The sequence below is a fragment of the Vulpes vulpes genome, chromosome X (genome assembly GCF_048418805.1).
Source record: "Vulpes vulpes isolate BD-2025 chromosome X, VulVul3, whole genome shotgun sequence".
NCBI lineage: Eukaryota > Metazoa > Chordata > Mammalia > Carnivora > Canidae > Vulpes > Vulpes vulpes.
The window spans coordinates 120,006,187-120,024,952 of NC_132796.1; the positions used below are offsets into that span (position 1 = coordinate 120,006,187).

Below are 18,766 nucleotides of genomic sequence, written 5' to 3' on the forward strand. Positions count from 1 at the left end.
GCCCGCCGCAGGTGGCTCCCACCTGGCCTTCCCAGCTCCCAGCCACCCAGCAGGAGCTGCGGTACCAGCATCCTCTCCTGTGCCCACGGCCGGTGCTCTTCCAGCAGGTGTCATTCGGAGGCTCTTGTACCACGCAGTCTTGGACAATCGCATCTCCCCGCAGCTGACAGAAGCCAGAGAAAGTTGGCTGAAGCATGGCAGGGGTCACAGGGGTACCTGGGGAGGGCTGGAGGGCCAGGCTGAATCCCACTGCTGCGCTGGGCAGGTGAAAGCACTCCTATGGCTCCCCTCACAGACCCGGCCCACTCCCCAGGACACTCCCTCGCTGCCCCTGCTGGCACCAACCCACCCGAGTGCAAGGTACGTAGCCCCAGATTCATCCGCCACACGCCCAGGCCCTAGTTTCAAGGGAGGCAGGAAGAGCGCCAACCTGGCATTTTCTGCTCCTCTTGTGAGCAGAGCTCAGCCTCATCAAGCAATTTCCTAGAAGACATGAGCAGTGCCCATGGGGCTCACCTACATGGTCCAACAGCTTCCTGCTGCCCTTACTGTGAAACCCAGTCATACCCCCATCCCTGAACACCACCCTTTCAGAGAGCAACCCCCCCCCCCCCCAGCCACTGTGGGTCCACCAGCCTTGTGCAGCTCAGTAGCTTGGTCTGGTTCTTCTCCCTGACAGCAAGTCTGTTTGCAAGTGGAGGTGCTATGAAAATGTTGGTGCCCATTCTCCTAGAAACCCCACAAGTGTCCAGATTTTCTCAGTTGCTCACCAAGTGTTGTTAATGTTGTTCCATGGTGAGATCTTCACATTTAGGACAACTCAAGTTAAAACACACTTGGCGTCCTTTAAAAACCCTATCACATTTTAATGCTGCCTTTCTCACCAAGGATGCTATGGGCGTTAGAAGCATCACAGCTCTTTGTTGCATGATCGCACTCCATGCAGTGCACGCCTTAAGCAATCCTCAGTCCCAGGAACTGGATGTCAGTGGCCCCAATAGCTTGAATAGAATAGAAAACCATGATTCTTCCCAATTTCAAAAGGGAAAAGGGGACACCATCCTAAAATGAGGACCAATGCAACCCCCAAAATTTTAAGATTCACTTATAAAATAGAAGGCAGGCCTGATCATACCCTAGTCTCCTCATCCAAGTGCCTCACCTACCCTCTCACTGGAAAAGTCTCCCATGGGTACTAGACAATCCTTTCTCTGGATCCCTCCTCCAGCCCCAGTAGACCGTTGTTCCCTCCATAGCCCAGAGCAGAGGCGAGACATGGCTGAAACATTCAATGAAATTTATTGAAAAGAAAACATATTGCAACCATTGAAGGCAGGGAATGACAACTGAGAGAGGAATGTCTAACCGTCACTAGAGCCCATAGGTCACGGCCCTCCTCCTCTCAGGGACCTCCGCGTCCCCCCCTCCCATGGCCCTCCTGCCAGTCTCCCTTCCCCAGGGCCCCACGATCAACCTCTGGCCAGGATGATGGACGCTGGCCATGTCCCCTCACGCCAGGACACCCTCCCCTCTGGCAGACATGCTGGGGCCTGGTCCTGCCCTATGGCCGGCACGGGACAGTCCCAGGACGCTGGAAAAAGCAGCAGGGGACCCTTGGCCAAGCCAAGGAAACTGAGTCACAAGTGACAACAGGTGGCACATCAGAGCACAGTTCCTGTGGAGACAGCCGCAGGCCACTTCTGTCGTTGGGCCAGTTCTTCCTTCCGGAGGTCACGAGGGATGAGCACCAGCCGTGCCCTCCTCCGTCCGTCCCGCCGTCTCCTGGAACTGGGTCAGGGCCTCCAGGGTGGGGTGGGGGCAGCTGCTCAGATAAGAACACACACACGTCTCCACAAGAACAAGCAGCTCTCGGCCTAAATCTACACCGAGAAAGCGGAGGTTGAGCTCACCACAGTGGAGGAGAGCGAGCAGAGCCTTGGTGGACACAAGCTCTCGGCACCCGTGCTGACAGGTGGGTGCCCCGGAGGCCAGGACGCCCACGGCGGGTTCCTGCACACCTCAAGGTTCTGCATGGAAATGATAACTAGTGGGGGGGGGGAGTAACTGGACATGTGAATCACTGAAGAGCCCACAGAAACACAAGTGGGCTTCCCAGAACATGGGGCAACGCGCCCTGGGGGTCAGTGAATGAGGGTGTCCCTCTTGGGAGGCCCAAGAGGCTGGCACTTTTGAGACGGCCTCTAACATCTCCTAGTGCAGTGTGGGTGGAAGATGGCTTCAAGTGCCCCTCACCTAGACCAGGAGCCACCCTCAGGGGTGCTTCCCAGGCTGGCTGCCTCAGCTGACAGGCATTGGGGCTGGGACTGGGGCTGGGGGTGGTACTGCCATGGGAGGGGGCAGCTCTCCCCGCCCCATTTGGTGTCAAGCATGGCCATCTGGGTCACTTGGAAGGGCTAATGGTGGTGGCTAGGGTGCCTTGGGGAGGTGGGGTCGTGGGAATTTGTTTGGGCCGGGTGGGCCCTTTGCTCAGCCCTGCTCCTCATGTGGGGTGAGGCTGCTGCCCTGGCTTGGCCTCCCCCTGCCTCCAGAACTCGGCAGCCTGAGAGGAGAGGGGGCCCCTGGGCCTTCTGAGCCTATATGCCTGAGGAGGACTTGGGGAGGCCCGTCCCCCCAGCCCCATCCTCGTTTCCTGACTCATCTGGGATGGGCTTGAGCCCCTCCTCCAGGGGCTCCCCAGCCTCCTGGTCTCCTGCCTGGGCGAGGCCCTCTGGCCCACAGCCAGGACCTCCTGGGCCCACCCTGGAAGCAGTGCCCATCTGGGCAGGGGTGGGGCCCCCAGGGGCCTCTGAGGGTCGTGCCTGACCTAGGCCTGCAGAGGCGGGAGCATCTTCATCTTCCCGAGTGGCAGGGAAGACCTTGGAGGCCTCCCCAGGGGCAGGGGTGGCCTTGGCACCATCGTGGGGCTCAGGAGCAGCTCCACCAGCTTCGGCAGTGCCGGGAACGGCCTCATCGGCCTCTACGTCGGCGGGAGCAGGCTCGGCGCGATCTTCATTGGCTGGGGAGGCCTCGGTTTCACCTGCCCCGGCAGGGGCGCCCTCCGTGAGGACTTGACGAGCCAGGGCCCCCTGGGAAGCATCTTCGTTGGCTGGGGAGGCTTCGGCAAGCTCCTGCCTGGCGGCGGCGGCCGGCACAACAGCCAGGACCCTGACATACATGGGGGGCCCTTCTTCCACTTGGAACTGCTCACCCGTAGCTGGGGCGGCCTCCCACGCCTCGGCCTCGCGGATGAGCCGCAGCATCCCCAGGAAGCCGGGTGGTCTCCTCTCCAGCCGCATCCTCTTCAGCTTGTTCTGGAGCATCTCGTTGGAGCGAGCCCGCATCAGCACCTGCCTGGCGCGAGCCTGGTCGGCGACGGTGGGATGGATGGCCCCCTTCTCCAGGGCCGACTGCAGCAGGCCTTCCAGGCGCATCACGTAGGCAAACAGAGTCTCCTGGGGCCGCTGGGCGCACGTCAGGAACTTCAGCCGCGCGGTCACGCAGGGATCCTTGTCTCCGAACACCTGCACCATTGCGGCCAGGCAATCCTGCGCGAGCATGTTGGGATTTTCGGCCAGGAGGCCGCACATGAACTCGAGCGCGAGGCCCCCCAAGCTTTCCATCAGCCACCGCCTCCTCTCCCCTTCTGGCACGTGGCGCCACACGAACAGCATGTCGTTGGCGTGCTCCAGCCAGACCTCAAAGGACTCTTGCTCTGGATCTTCCATCCCGGAGAAGGTTCTCAATTCCCCATAGGCCGCGTCTTCTGGCACAGGCTGCCAAGCCTGGCCCCACTGCTGGATCCAGGATCCTCCCTCATCTACGGCTCCTGCAGCTCCTTCCTCCCCTGCAGTGCCCGCCTCCCCTGCTGCTCCTGCCATACTCACAGATCCCGGCACACCTGCGATTCCTGTGTCACCTGCGGCTCCCTCCTCATCAGACACTGCCCCTTCATCTTCTGCCACACCGGCAGCTCCTGCCTCACCGGCAACTCCTGCCTCACCGGCAACTCCTGCCACACCGGCAGCTCCCGCCTCACCGGCAACTCCCGCCTCACCGGCAGCTCCTGCCTCACCTCCTGTTCCTGCCACACCTGCAGCTCCCTCTTCACCGAGTACTCCCCCATCTTCTCCTACCAAACTCACAGCTCCTGCATCTTCAGCTCCCTCATCTAACACTATCCCTTCATCTTCAGTTCCTGCCTCACCTACAGCTCCTGCCTCGCCTACAGCTCCTTCCACACCTGCAGCTTCTTCCTTCCTTTCACATCCTTTATCACCTGCGGCTCCCACCTCACCTGCTGCTCCTGCCTCACTTGCAGCTCCCACTTCACCTATGGCTTCTTCCTCACCTGCAGCTCCTGCCTCACCTGCAGCTTCCTCACCTCCACGGCCTTCCTTACTTGCACCTCCTACCACACCTGCAGCTCCTGCCTCACCTGTAGCTCCTTCCTCTCCTTCACGCCTGTCCTCACTTGCAGCTCCTGTGACACCGGCAGCCCTTTCTTTACCTACAGCTCCTGCCTCACCTGCCTGGCCGGCCCTTGCTTCCGTCTGGGGCTGGGCAGGGAAATCGGGTCTATCCTGTGAATCTGAATCAGGAGCCTGGGGCAGAAAGACCACAGGCCAGGGTCCTCCTTTGCCTGCTATTTGTCGAGGGATCAAACTTCGGTTTAAATACTGAGCAAACTCCACTAAGGCGACCCTGGATCCGAGCTCCTTTCTGAACGCTTTGCCCAGCACTCGGTATCTGCCCAGGGGCCACAGGGCAGCCTTCACGGCATCCTGGAATTCCTCTTCCTCACAGTCATCTGGGATGCCCAGGATGAGCAAGGAACGGTGTGCATTCACGCCCATCCACCTGCACCAGTCATGCAGTATTGCCAGTGGCACTGCCATTGCTGAAAACCTGAGAATGGAGAGAAATGACTGGACAGGTGCACACAGACTGTCACAGTGTGAGCCTCAGCCTGTGGGTGCAGTGGCGTGAGAGTCACGTTCATACCACACAGCCCACCTCCTACCACATAGCCAAAGCCCCATGTCCCTCATGGTGGTGGCCTGTGGTGCGTCCACTCTCCATTCTGTTTGATTTTAGAAAACCTTTCTGATAATACACTGATTTAGGACATATAGAAGTAGTCATATTTTCTATTTTTCCTGGCATTACTTTTAGGAAGTTGCTTACTTCACCCCAAGAACTATGTCCAGTTTTCACATTTTTGGCATACACTTTCCCATTACATTCACTGCATTTTGTTTTTAATGTCTGATGTGTACTGATAGCACTCTTTCATTCCTGGTGTTGACAGTTAAGTGTTGTTTTTTTTTTTTTTATTAGACTCGCTAGGGTTTCAGCAGTTTTGTTTCTAATTAAAAAAAAAGAGGGTGGCTTTGCCTGGGTGGCTCAGTGGTTGAGCATCTGCCTTTGGCTCAGGTCATGATCCCAGAATCCTGGGATCGAGTCCCACATTGGGCTCCCCACAGGGAGCCTGTTTCTCCTTCTGCCTGTGTCTCTGCCTCTGTCTCTCATGAATAAATAAAGCCTTTAAAATAAAAATAAAAATAAAATCAATAAAATAAAAACCCAACATATAGCTTTGTTAAAAGTCTCCAATTTGGTTTACATTACTGACTTATTCTGTTAGGTATAGTATCTCTTCAGCCAACTCATTTTGCATTATTTTACCTTTTTTATAGTTTGTTTAAATGAACCATTAGGTCACTAACTTTATGCCCTTTTTCTTTTCTAATATATGTACTTCGAGTAATGCATTTTGTTCTCATTGCTTCTTTAGCTGCCTCACTAAATTGGGTAAGTGGTATTTTTATTATTATTATTATTATTCAGTTTGAAATCTTTTCTAAGTTCCTTCGTGTTTTCTTCTCTGAGCCATGGGTTTCCAAATATTTCAAGCTATCCTATCATGATTCATTTTATTTTTTAAGATTTTATTTCTTTGAGAGAGCGAGCACCTGCGCACAAGTGGGAGAGGGGGGCAGGAGTGAGGCTAAGCGGGGGACGGAGGCGGGGCGATCCCAGGACTCCAGGGTTCATGATCTGAGCCAAGGTGAGGCGCTTAACCAACTGAACCAGCAAGGTGCCCTTATCTTTAATTTTAAATAAAATACCCCGAGACCAGAGAAGTTAGTACGTAAAAGCACAATCCTTTAAAATTTACGGACTTTTTTACGACCCAGCATATGGTGTTACATGGGTGCGAAGCACTCTAGTTCCGTATCTCTAGTTTCTGTCGAGAACAAGGTTTCGCCCCTCCCGCTGCCAAAATCCCTCTGCCATCTCCCACGGAAGCCACCCCGGCCCGTCGGATTCCGGGTGCGGGGTCCCAGAGCCCCTCCGGAACCCCGGAGGCCGCCCCCCGCCGCCAGCGAGCTCTGTCCTGTTTGCGCAGCTGCGGAGGAGCGAGCGTCCTGCGGCCCGCGCCCCCCCCCCCCCCCCGCAGGCGGAGCCGGCTAGCGGCGTCCTGGAAGCGGGGCGCCCCCTCGCCGAGACCTCAGCCTTCCCCTGCAGCCTCACCGCGGGGAGCTCTCCCCTCCCCACCGTCCCCGCCCGCGGCCCATCCCCCTCTCCGTGGCCCCCAGAAGCCGCGTGCCTTGCCCCGTGTGCGCCTTGCGCCATCGCCAGCAGCGGCTGTGTCCCCAGCCGTCCCCTCCGCCCCGCCCCGCCCCGCCGGCAGCCCCCCCCTCCCGCCAGAGGCCCGGGGCCGCCTGCCTTCCCACTCAGGCCCCGCAGCTCCCCTCCCGCCCCCCCCCCCCCCCCCCCCCCCCCCCCCCGGGTCCCAGAGCCCGCTCCACTGCGGCCACCTCAGCGGGGGGCTCCCCCCGCCCATCCCCCCCAGGACACCTCAGCGCTCCCCCGCCTCCCCGGAGCTCAGGAGCCCTCCTCCCCAGCGCCCCAAAACTACCCTCATGTGCTCTCAGCACCCCACTAGGCCATCGTGCCCTGCCGCCTTCCCGCAGCACCCCAGGGCCCCCACTCCCACACGTGTCGCTTGCGCAGCCAGGGCTCTGCCCTTGGGCCCCCCCCCCTGAACGTCCCGCACCAGATCGCTCACAGCCAGCAGGTTGCCTCCGGGGCCCCCAACACTGGGGTGCCGTTCCCTTGGCCCCCACCTTCTCTCACCAGCCCTTCCTACCGTCCAGAGCCCTCTGCTCCCACACTGGCCCCCATAGTGGCCCCCACGCCGCCACGCGGCCCCCATAACGTCCCTCACCCCCGGGTAGCCCCCACGCTGCTACTCAGACCCCTAACGTCCCCAACTCCCGGCGGGCCCCCACACCACCAGGCGGCCCCCAGTCCCAGCAGGCCCCCACGCCGCCATGGGTCCCTCATCCCCGGCGGACCCCCACGCCGACACATGGCCCTCGCAGCGTCCCCCACTCCCAGCGGGCCCCCACGCGCCCTGCGGCCCCCACCCCGCCAGACGGCCCCCGTAGCGTCCTCCACGCCGCCACGCGTCCCCCACCCCCGGCGGGCCCCCATGCCCACCTGCTACCCCCACTACCGGCTGCCCCCACTACCGGCTGCCCCCACGCCGCCACGCGGCCCCCGCAGCATCCCCCATGCAGCCACGCGTCCCCCACGCCCACCTGCTACCCCCACTACCGGCTGCCCCCACGCCGCCACGCGGCCCCCGTAGGGTCCCCCATGCCGCCACGCGGCCCCCACCCCCAGCGGGCCCCCAGACCGCCGCGCGGCCCCCGTAGCGTATCCCAGGCGGCCATGCGGCCCCCACCCCCGGCGGGCCCCCACGCCAACCTGCGGCCCCCACTACCGACGGGCCCCCACGCCGCCATGTGTCCCCCACCCTCGCCGGACCCCCATGCCGCCATGGGTCCCTCATCCCCGGAGGACCCCCACACCACCACGCAGCCCCCACTCCCAGCGAGCCCCAACACCACCACGCGGCCCCCGTAGCGTCCCCCATGCCGCCATGCGACCCCCACCCCCAGCGGGCCCCCACGCCGCCAAGGCTCCCTCATCCCCGATGGGCCCCCACCCCGCCACGCGGCCCCCACAGCGCCCCCCACTCCCAGCGGGCCCCAACGCCGACCTGCGGCCCCCACTACCGGCGGGCCCCCGGGCCGCCACGTGGCCCCAAATCCCCGGCGGGCCCCCACGGCGACCTGCGGCCCCCACAGCGCCCCCCACTCCCAGCGGGCCCCCACCCCGCCACGCGGCCCCCACAGCGCCCCCCACCCCCGGCGGACCCCCACCCCGCCACGCGGCCCCCACAGCGCCCCCCACCCCCGGCGGACCCCCACCCCGCCACGCGGCCCCCACAGCGCCCCCCACCCCCGGCGGACCCCCACCCCGCCACGCGGTTCCCATAGCGTCCCCCAACCCCGGCGGACCCCCACCCCGCCACGCGGCCCCCACAGCGCCCCCCATCCCCGGCGGGCCCCCACCCCGCCACGCGGCCCCCACAGCGCCCCCCATCCCCGGCGGGCCCCCATCCCGCCACGCGGCCCCCACAGCGCCCCCCATCCCCGGCGGGCCCCCATCCCGCCACGCGGCCCCCACAGCGCCCCCCATCCCCGGCGGGCCCCCACCCCGCCACGCGGCCCCCACAGCGCCCCCCATCCCCGGCGGACCCCCATCCCGCCACGCGGCTCCCGTAGCGTCCCCCAACCCCGGCGGGCCCCCAGGCCGCCATGGCTCCCTCATCCCCGACGGACCCCCACCCCGCCACGCGGCCCCCACAGCGCCCCCCACTCCCAGCGGGCCCCCACGCCGACCTGCGGCCCCCACTACTGGCGGCCCCCGGGCCGCCACGCGGCCCCAATCCCCGGCGGGCCCCCACACGGACCTGCGGCTCCCACCCCCGGCGGGCCCCAACCCCGCCACGCGGCCCCCACACGGACCTGCGGCTCCCACCCCCGGCGGGCCCCAACCCCGCCACGCGGCCCCCACAGCGGCCCCCAGCCCCGGCGGACCCCCACACCGCCACGCGGCCCCCAGCCCCGGCGGGCCCCACAGCGGCCCTACACCGGCCCCCAGCGGACCCCCCGCCACCCGGGCCCCAGCCGCCCCCCAGCGCGGGGCCCACGCGAGGGCAAGGCCCACCCGGGGGCCGCTTACTTCCTCCGGGTCCTGGACAGCTCCACAGGCCCGCGCCGACGCCAAGCGCTGAAGAGGTCGCCTCAGCTGCGAAGCCGGGAAGCGAGTGGACGAGCCTCCGCTGCGTGTGACGTTAAGGCCTCGAGGGCTTCCGGAAGCTCCCAGAAGCCCCCAGGCGCACACGAGAGAAAGTTCTCGGGGCGTCGGTGGAGCCGGCAGATGATTGGCTCAGGCGGGCACGTGACGGGGCAAGTGTTACTGTATCCACCTGCCCGGAGCCGAGCGAGGCCCGGAGGCTCCCGAAGGGGCGGCGGGCGGGGGGCGGGCACGTTCCGTGGGGGAGGAGGCCACGGCCGGGGCCTGGAGGGCAGGCCTGGCGCCCCGCTGGGCCGTGGGGCTCCCGTTTTCTTTTTTCCTTTCATTGCTTTTTTATTAGAGTTCAGTTTGCCAACGTACAGAATCACTCCCAGGGCTCATCACGCCAAGTGCCCCGCTCAGTGCCCGTCACCCGGTCACCCCCACACCCGCCCCCGCCCCTTCCACCACCCCTAGTTCGTCTCCCAGAGTCAGGGGTCTTCATGTTCTGTCTCCCTTTCTGATATTTCCCACTCATTTTCTCTCCTTTCCCCATTATTCCCTTTCACTATTATTTATATTCCCCAAATGAATGAGAACATACAATGTCTGTCCTTCTCCTATTGACTTACTTCACTCAGCATAAGACCCTCCAGGTCCCTCCACGTCGAAGCACATGGTGGGTACTTGTCGTTCCTAATGGCTGAGGAACATTCCATCGTATACACAGACCACAGCTTCTTGATCCCTTCATCTGTCCATGGAACCGAGGCTCCTTCTTTTGAAGTCGCCTTTCCACTGTGGTTGGTTACGTCCTCAAAATGTTCTAGATTTTTTATTGAGATCTTATGGGGCGGTGTCAATTCCTGTGGCAGAAATATTAAAATCGCCATCAATAATTATGCAAAACCCTGTTTCTGTCTTTATTCTGTCGACTTCTCTGTCATGTGTTTCGAAGCTCTGTTGTTGGGTGCAAGCGTGTTGATCGATTCTACGTGTTCCTGGCTGATTGACCCTTGTGTCATCACTACCTCTCATGTCAGGTAACAGTCAAAGCACCTGAAGCGCCTTCTGTCCGCTATTCATATAGCCATTCCCACTTTTTCAGGCTCACTCTTTGCATCGTATACAATTTGGGATTCTCTTACTATCAACATATCTTACTCTCTTTTATTTTTAAAGATTTTATTCATTTATTCATGAGAGACAGGTAGAGGGAGAAGCAGGCTCCCCGCAGGGAGCCCGATGTGGGACTCGATCCCGGGGACCCTAGGATCACCCCTAAGCCAAAGGCAGACGCTAAACCACTGAGCCACCCAGGCGTCCTTATCTGAATCTTCATTTTTAAGTTGTGGCCCTTGGAGATAGCAAAATCCTTGCTCTTTCTTCTTTCTGACAATACCTGCCTTTAAGTCCGACTGTGTAACCCACTGACTATGATTTTTGAATAGTAGAAATTACGTATATGCTTTTATTTTTTTGTTTTTGGTTTTGGTTTTTGGTTTTTTGGGTTTTTTACGTATATGCTTTTACTGTCTTAGTCGGCTCATCAGGCTGCTATAGCAAAATACTATAGATTGCGGTTCCTACAAACAACAAACCTTTATCTGTCACACTTTTGGAGGCTGGGAAGTCCAAGATTAAGGTTCTGGTACGTTCTATATCTGGAGAGAGCCCACTTCCCAGGTAACACACAGCCATCTTCTCACCTCCTCTTCATCATCTCTCATATCATCAGATGGCGGAAGGGCATGAGGAACCTCTCTGGAATCTCCCTTACAAGGTCACTAATCCCATTCAAAGACTCCTCACTAAGACCTAATCACCTCCCAAAGTCCTTACCTCCCAGTTCATTGGGCCTGAGGATGTGATGTGTGAATTTTGGGAAGGACACAAACGTTTAGTCTGGAGCACTATCTATTTTTGTTCCTATGTTCCCCTTTTCCTGCCTGAGATGATTATTTTAAATTCCATTTTCACTCGTCCATTGCTTTTGTTCAGGATTTGTTTTATTTATTTGAGAGAGAGAGCGAGAGAGCAATAGAGCGGCAGAGGGAGAAGGAGAAGCAGGCTCCCCGCCGAGCAGAAAGCCCGCAGGGCTGGGTCCCGAGACCCCGGGATCACGAGGTAAGCCGAAGGCACCCGCTTCACTGACCGAGCCACCCGGGCACCTCCTGTCTATTGCTTTTTAAAGAAATTATCACTTTGCATTGATTTGTTGCGGTTGCTCTAGAGACTATATATATATCCTTAACTGTTCACTCGTCTACTTGTGATCAATACTGTACTACTTTAGATAAATAAAAGATTTCCACCAGATAGATTCATTCTACCTCAGTCCTTATGCTGTAGTTGCCATGTGTATTAGGTCTACCTGTAGTATAAACCCTGCAATATAAAAAAAAAAAATTTAAAAACCCTGCAATATGCAATTATAATGTTTACTTTAATCGTGTGTGGGATCCCGGGGTGGCTCAGCCAGGCTCATCCCTACTTTGGCGCCTGCCTTTGACCCAGGGCATGATCCTGGAGTCCCGGGATCGAGTTCCGCATCGGGCTCCGGGCGTGAAGCCTGCTTCTCCCTCCTCCTGTGTCTCTGCCTCTCTCTCTCTCTCTCTCTCTCTCTCTCTATGTCTATCATACATAAATAAATAAATAAATAAATAAATAAATAAATAAATAAATAAATTCTTAAAAATAAATAAATAGTCATATTATTAAAAACAGAGCAAAAGCAAATATGTGGGTTTTTTTTAATATTTGCCTACATGTTTACCATTTCTGGTGTTCTTCATCTCTACCCCAAAATCAAATTTTCCTTCCACTACCGTGTTTCCTTAGATTGAAAGACCTCCTTTATCATTTCTATTAGCACAGGTCTATTGAGGAATTCTCTTGGCTTTCATTTCTCTGAAAAGGTCCTTATTTCAACTTCATTTCTGAATAATCTTTTCCCCAGAGATAGAGAGCTCTGAGTTGAAAGCTGTCTTTTGTTGTTGTATGACACTTTATATATTTTTTAAATATTTTATTTATTTATTCATGACAGACACACAAAGAGAGGCAGAGACACAGGCAGAGGGAGGAGCAGGCTCCCTGCGGGAAGCCTGATGTGGGACTCAATCCCAGGACCCCTGGGATCACACCCTGAGCCACCCAAGTGCCCTGTTCAGCCCTTTAAAATGCAGTCCCATTGACTCTTGATGCCCATTGTTTCTGATGAGAACTCAGTGGGGTTCTTGTTAAAGGTTAGCTAAAGGTACTGACTGTTTTCCAGATTTTCTCTTTATCCTTTGTTTTCATTATTCTGACCAGGATGCGACTACATGTGACTTTTCTTTGTATTTCTCTTCCTTGGGGCTCACAGAACTTGTTGAATCTGCAAATTGTATCTAGCTCCCAATTTTGAAAATGTCACTTTTTCTTTAAGCAGTTTTTCCTCCCATTCTCTCTCTTCTCTCTTAGGATCCCAAATACACACATTAAGCCTTTGGTCATACTGTTCCACAGATCACTGGGGTTCTGTTCCGTTGTTTTCTTTCTTTCTTTAGATCTTTTTTCCTCTCAGTTTCTCAAAACATATCCTTTCTCTCAATCTGGTTTCCAACAAGTAATATGAAGCCTCTAAATATTCATAACCATTAACAAACAGCAATGTTAAAAGAAGGCTGGAGTAAGAAGAGCCGATAAAGGATTGCGTAAAGACCTGCCAAGCTCCAAGAGCCCACGGCCCCCCTGAGCCCGGGGCAGGGACTACCTAACGCAGTGGGAGATCACACAGCCTCTGCAGAACCTTAGTCCAGCGTAGTTCTTAGTTGCACACGACAGAAGCAGACTGGTTGCTGGAAGCACAAAGGGAATAAGCTGAAGGACGGCGGGTGTCCCACAGGCATTTGCAGAGGGCTGGAGGGCCAGGCTTGGAGGCTTTTTTTTTTTATTTGTTTTAATTTGTTTTTATTTAAGTTCGATTTGCCAACAGATAACACCCAGCGCTCATCCCATCAAGTGCCCTCCTTGGAGGCTTTGCAGAGAGGAGCGAGGGTCTGGATCCCACTGCCGTGCTGGGCTAGTGAAGGCACCTCGGAAGCCCCCCTCCCACAACTGGGCACAGACATTGATTTGCACCAGCAATGTAAGATGCGCGCGCTGTCACGAGAGCCACGGCCGCAGCCACTCCTCAGCAAACAGGTCTTAACTGCCCCTGCTGTCACCCACCCACTCTAGCGGAATATGTGTGGCCCCTGCTTCTTCCCAGCTCTGGATTCGGTTGGCAGCAGGTGCTTCTGACCGATGGGGCCAGGGTCGTGAAACCATGCACTAGCCAAGGGAAGCGGAGAGCATGCAAGACCTGGCATTTTCTGCTCTTCTTTGGGGAGGTGGGCTACACATCAGTTGACGGAACTGCCTGTGCAAAGGTCCTGGGGCTGAAAGAAACCTGGTGAGTATCAGACTGAAAGAAGACCAGTGTGGCAGGAGCAGAGGCGAGTGCCATGCACTGAGGCTAGAGAGAACAGACCGGGCAGTTTTCATGGGCCTCAAGGAGAGGCTGGTCTTTACCTAAAAGAGTTGGGAACACCTTGAAAAGTTCGAAGTCAGAGGTGCAAGTGCACTCACGTGTGTGCGTGTGACATGATCACATTCTATTTCCAGATCCTTCATCTGGCTTTCTTTTGGAAGAATGATGGGGCGGGGGGGGGGGACGAAGTGGAGGCAGAAAACCTATTGAGAGGCACTGGGGGCTGTCCCATGATAGATGGCGGTGGCCTGAGCAACAGCAGTGACAGTGGCATGGAACTGATGGGGCAGATTTAACAGACCTAAAACACGTGGAGACCTAACCAAACACTAGGAATAATTGGATGGGGAAGGTGAGCAAGGGGTACAGCCTCAATTTCTGGCCTTTGGTGTGAGTGTACGGGGATTCCACTCACTGTGGCTGGGGCTCGGGAAAAGCACCAGCCTGGGTAGAAAATCATGAGTTCCATTTTGGACATGTGAGTCGGAAGCATCCAAGTGCAGATGTCTAGAAAGCAGCTGGATATAAGGGGTAGGGACTCTGAGGAGACGTCTGGGCTTGGGACAGAAGTGGGGCGTCATGGAAAATTCCAGGTGGCCCAAGGACAAATCCACATACAGACATGCCTTACCTGCCCCCACCTCCCAAGTGTAGGCATGGGCCAGGGGATGGGCCGCTAGTGGGAATGGTCACTGGAGAGCGAGGTGCAGCTGGTGGCAGGTCGGCCTCGGGCTGAGCAACTGTCCTGGGCTCCTGGAACGTGACCCTCCCCTCCACCGGGACATCTTGGAAAAGCTGGTGTTCCATCTGGCCACAGTCCCTGTCGCCCAAAGGAATGCCTGGAGACAGGACACTGCTGGCTGCCCGCCCAGAAGCCATTTCCCCTTTCATCTTTGCTACGTGTGTCTGTCCCTCCCCCGTGCAGCTCAAGGGATGGTAACCCCCCATCCTCAAACCCAGAGGGACACCTGAGTGGTCCAAGGCCAGCGGCACACGGCATTCCTAGGGCGACTATTAGTGATCTGGGCAGCCCATCACCCAAATGGCCCACAGAGAGGAAGGGAAGGATGCACATTGTCTGAGGGGGGCTTCTCTCTCTCTGGGCGGGATCGAGGAAGCGCGGGTCCCGATTGCTACCGACAGGCCTTCCCCGACCCACAGAGCAGCCGGATGCCAGAGCCAAGACTTGACACTAGAAAGAAGCTGGGCCTTGGGGCAGCGTGGCACCTAGGGACACACGGTGGGGGACAGTGGTGGCCATAGTGAGGAGGCACGGCAAAGGGACCGTGGTGGCTGCCCTCTGGGACATTCAGGGCCCGAAGCAACAACTGCAGTCATCAGAAGACCTCCGGCTCCAGCTGAGCTTCTGACCCACAAATGCCAAAGTGGCCTGTTTGGAAGGGAGGGCTTTGCTCCCTCCTGGCACCCAATCCCAGCATCGCAGCCCCCACCAGCCTGGCTCTGAGGGCCCCAAGGGTATGAGGACTGGCCCCGGGTGTGACAGGACATCCCCCACCACACGAGCCACGGTGTTCTGACCATGTGACCTGGAGCACCGACTGCCACGTGCATCCCCAGCTACAGCGCGCCCCAGGGCCCCTGTCTCCCAGGGCTACGGTTTGGACGCCCCTCCACACTCCATCCATGCAGAGGTGAGGGGACCTGCATAGAAAAGGCTTGTCTTGGGGCGCCTGGGAGGCTCAGCGGTTGAGCGGCTGCCTTCTGCTCAGGTCATGACCCCTGGGGTTCTGGGATCCAGTCCCCCACCGGACTCCCCACTAGGAGCCTGCTTCTCCCTCTGCCTGTGTCTCTGCGTCTCTCATGAATGAATAAAGAAAAAGAAAAAGAAAAAAAGAAAAGAAACAGCTTGTCTTGTACATCTGTTCACAAACAAGCTCACCTCACATGTTGTAGTCAGGCCTCGACTCCGTCAACCTCAGCTAGTGTCTGGGGCCTAGACGACACCACTCCAGGCTTGAGGGGGGGGGGAGTATCCTTTTGCTGGCACCACCCCAGAGGCCTCCCCCTGCAAATTTGTCCCATGGCCTCCTTAGGCCTGGCCTTCCCACCCCTGGCACAGGCCCCTTCCTCCCCAGCAAGAGGCTCCCTCACTTCCCACTGACAATTTGAGATTCCCTTGGACTCCTCCTCAGTCCCCTTCCCCACTGAGGTCCCTGGGACCTGTTGCAGAGTGGCCAAATCTGGGCTTGTGGCCCTCAGGGCACCGTTCCCTGGCTGGGGTGGGGGATGGGGGTGGGGCTACCTCTCTCAAGGAAGGCTGGGCCTCCCTCCACAATAAGGGAAGGCAGGTGGGAGGAGGGATGGAGCAGGATGGCCGTGTGCAAGTCACTGCTGGAGCTGGCCACTGCACCACGGGCTTTTGTTTTATTACTCTAAGCTTGGTGTGTGTTTGAAACTCCTCATAAGAAAAAAAAATAGAAAAAAAATCTAGAAGGAAAATATTCGCCCTGATAACAATTATAGGCTTATCAATTTCTTTTTTTTTTAAGAAAAAAGTGTTTAAATTATTATTTTTTATTTTTTATTGGAGTTCAATTTGCCAACATATAGCATAACACCCAGTGGTCATCCCGCCAAGTGCCCTTCTCAGTGCCCGTCACCCAGTCACCCCCACCCCCCACCCACCTCCCCTTCCACCACCCCTAGTTCGTTTCCCAGAGTTAGGAGTCTCTCACGTTCTGTCTCCCTCTCTGATATTTCCCACTCATTTTTTCTCCTTTCCCCTTTATTCCCTTTCACTATTTTTTATATTCCTCAAATGAATGAGAACATATAATGTTTGTCCTTCTCCGATTGACTTACTTCACTCAGCATCATACCCTCCTACTAACTTTAGTTAATGGTAACCCAAAACCGTGGAACACAATTGTGCATTGTCTCTCTTTTCTCTATTTGTATAGCCCTGTTACAGCCATTGCACGCTGCAGTGGATGCTGGAATGCACTTCTAGCACCTTCCCTGTGGCCTCAGGCTCTTGCTCCCTCCCTCCAGTAAAGGTTGAATGCCCAAGGCCAAAGGGGCTACCTTATCCACAGCTGCCCCCTCCCATTACTCCTAGCTGATGGGGGGCATAGAGGCCCAGCCGCTTCCCTTGCTGGCTCATGACCAGGCCCCTCCTTAGTGTATGAGTTTTCTGGGGCTGCTGCAACGAATTCCCACAAACCAGGTAGCTTGAAACAGTAAGAATGTACTGTCTCATGGTTCTGGGGGCCAGAGCCCAAAATAGAGGTGTGGGCAGGGTTGCACTCCTTCCAAAGTCAGGGAGCGGAGACGTCTTCCTTGCCTTGTCCAGTTTCGTGGGGCTCTAAGCATTCCTGGCTTTGGGGCTGCACCACCCCAGCCTGTGTCTTTGCGGGCATGTGGACTTCTCTTCATGTGTCTCTTCTGTCTCTTATAATGACCCTTGTCGGGGCGCCTGGGGGGCTCAGTGAGTGAAGCATCTGCCTTCGGCTCAGATCATGGTCCCGGGGTCCCACAACAGGCTCCCTGCTCAGTGGGGAGCCTACTTTTCCCTCCTTCTGTCCTGCAACCCGTGCCTCTACGTGTGCGCTCTCTCTCTCTCTCTCTCTCTCAAATAAATAAATACTATTAAAAAAAATAAGGGTCCTGGTCATCAGATTTAGGGCACACTTGGAGAACCCAAGATGATTTCAAGATTCTTACCTCCATCACATCTGCGAAGAAAGATACTTTTTCCTGAAAAGGTCAGTCACAGGTTCCACGAATTAGGACGTGACACATCTTTTGAGGGAGCACCGTTCACCCAGTTGTACCTCAAGAGCCCAGACCCAGGCCGGCTCAGCCAGTCACCGGGTGAGAGGACAAGATTGAGCATCAGAGCTCAGAGAGAGGGACCACAGGCGACCTCTGTGCCTCAGTTCCGAGGAAGGGTCCCCAAAGCTGTGCTGCCCTTGGCATCCTATGAGGCCTGCTCCCTGCAGCCAGAAGCACCCTAAGTGGGTGTCCTAGCTCTCCCGCTAAAGCGGGGGCAAGCGGCTGCCCTCCCGAAAGCGAGCTCTCACTACAAACCAAGGCTGTCCCCACCAGGGCTTAGGGCCATTGGGAAGAAAGAAGTGCCTGAGCTCTGGTTTTGTAAGAAGGGGTACAGCTCAGAGGCAGAGGGGGTGCCTACCTTGTGCTCAATTCCCACCACCCCCACACCCCCCCCCCACTGGGTGAGACAAGGGGGAGCCCCCGCAGTAAGCTGCGTCTTCCTGTTGCTTTTCTTTGACCTCCTTTCTCAGTCCTGATCTCCAGGAATTCATTCTGGGGCGGGGTGGGGGGGTGGGGGGTGGCGCGTGTCCCGGTCGGCCGGCCCTGTGCTTTTCAATCCTGGTTCTGCCACCTGAATGGTGACCTGTTGCAAAACGGAGACCCCAAGGGCCCACCGTGCAGAAGGTGGGGCGGGGGGGGGGGCGGCAGCGGGGAGACAGATGCAGCTCTTCTCACTACTCTCTTTCCCTCCGTGTGTCTGCACGGGCGGGGGCCCTCCCCAGTGCCCGCTCAGGGCACCCCATTTTCTCAGCTTTGCCCTCCTGGCTTAAGGGCGCCCGTGTCTTCCTGGGTGCCCTGCAAGGTCCCATGGATCCCGAACCGCTGCACAGACGACGGGCCGGACGGAAAGGCCCCGGTTCTGACCCATGGGAGGTGTTGGGCCAATGCCGCCCCTCCCCTGTCCCCTGGGGGCACCGCGGCGGGCGGACCGCTGCGCCCCAAGTCCTGGAAGCCGCCCGGATGGGAAGCAGAGGTGCCGGGGCGCGCGCGGGGAGTCGGGCCCGGACCCCCGTGGGGCGCGCGGGGACTCGCGAGGCCGGGCCGCGCTCCCGCCGCGCCGCGCATGCTCCATGCCCCCCACCCCCCGCGCCGGGTTCCCACGCCGCCGCCGCCCCGGCCCCGCCCGCTCCCCGCCCGCGCCCCGGGCCGCTCGGCGCTGGTCTGCTGGACGGACGACGGCCCCGCAGAACGCGCCTCCCCGCAGCGGCGCCGGCACGACCCCCGGCTGGGAATCCGTTGTCCCGGAGGGCTTCTCGGAGGCGGCAGCCTTGGCCTCGGGCCTGCAGGGGGCGGGGGACAGCC

At 58.1% G+C, this 18,766-nt stretch overlaps 1 protein-coding gene across 2 annotated transcripts; it reads right to left on the reverse strand.

The window, feature by feature from the left end:
* Positions 1–1,280: 1,280 nt before the first annotated feature.
* On the reverse strand, positions 1,281–18,502 carry PNMA6E (PNMA family member 6E). 2 transcript variants are annotated; one of them, XM_025988069.2, is made up of 3 exons: positions 17,354–18,502; positions 9,786–10,019; positions 1,281–4,905 (listed from the first exon to the last, which is right to left on the reverse strand). In XM_025988069.2, exon 3 carries the CDS (start codon positions 4,893–4,895, stop codon positions 2,595–2,597), a length of 2,301 nt encoding a protein of 766 aa, XP_025843854.2. In that variant the 5' UTR covers positions 4,896–4,905; positions 9,786–10,019; positions 17,354–18,502; the 3' UTR covers positions 1,281–2,594. The 2 variants fall into 2 exon arrangements, with proteins under 2 accessions (XP_025843854.2, XP_072600827.1); XM_072744726.1 differs by lacking the exons at positions 9,786–10,019; positions 17,354–18,502 and adding an exon at positions 9,100–9,473.
* Positions 18,503–18,766: the final 264 nt, after the last annotated feature.

What these genes read in the sequence shown, in the direction of transcription:
- PNMA6E (XM_025988069.2), bottom strand. Translation starts at nt 4,895, where the DNA reads ATGGCAGTGCCACTGGCAATACTGCATGACTGGTGCAGGTGGATGGGC.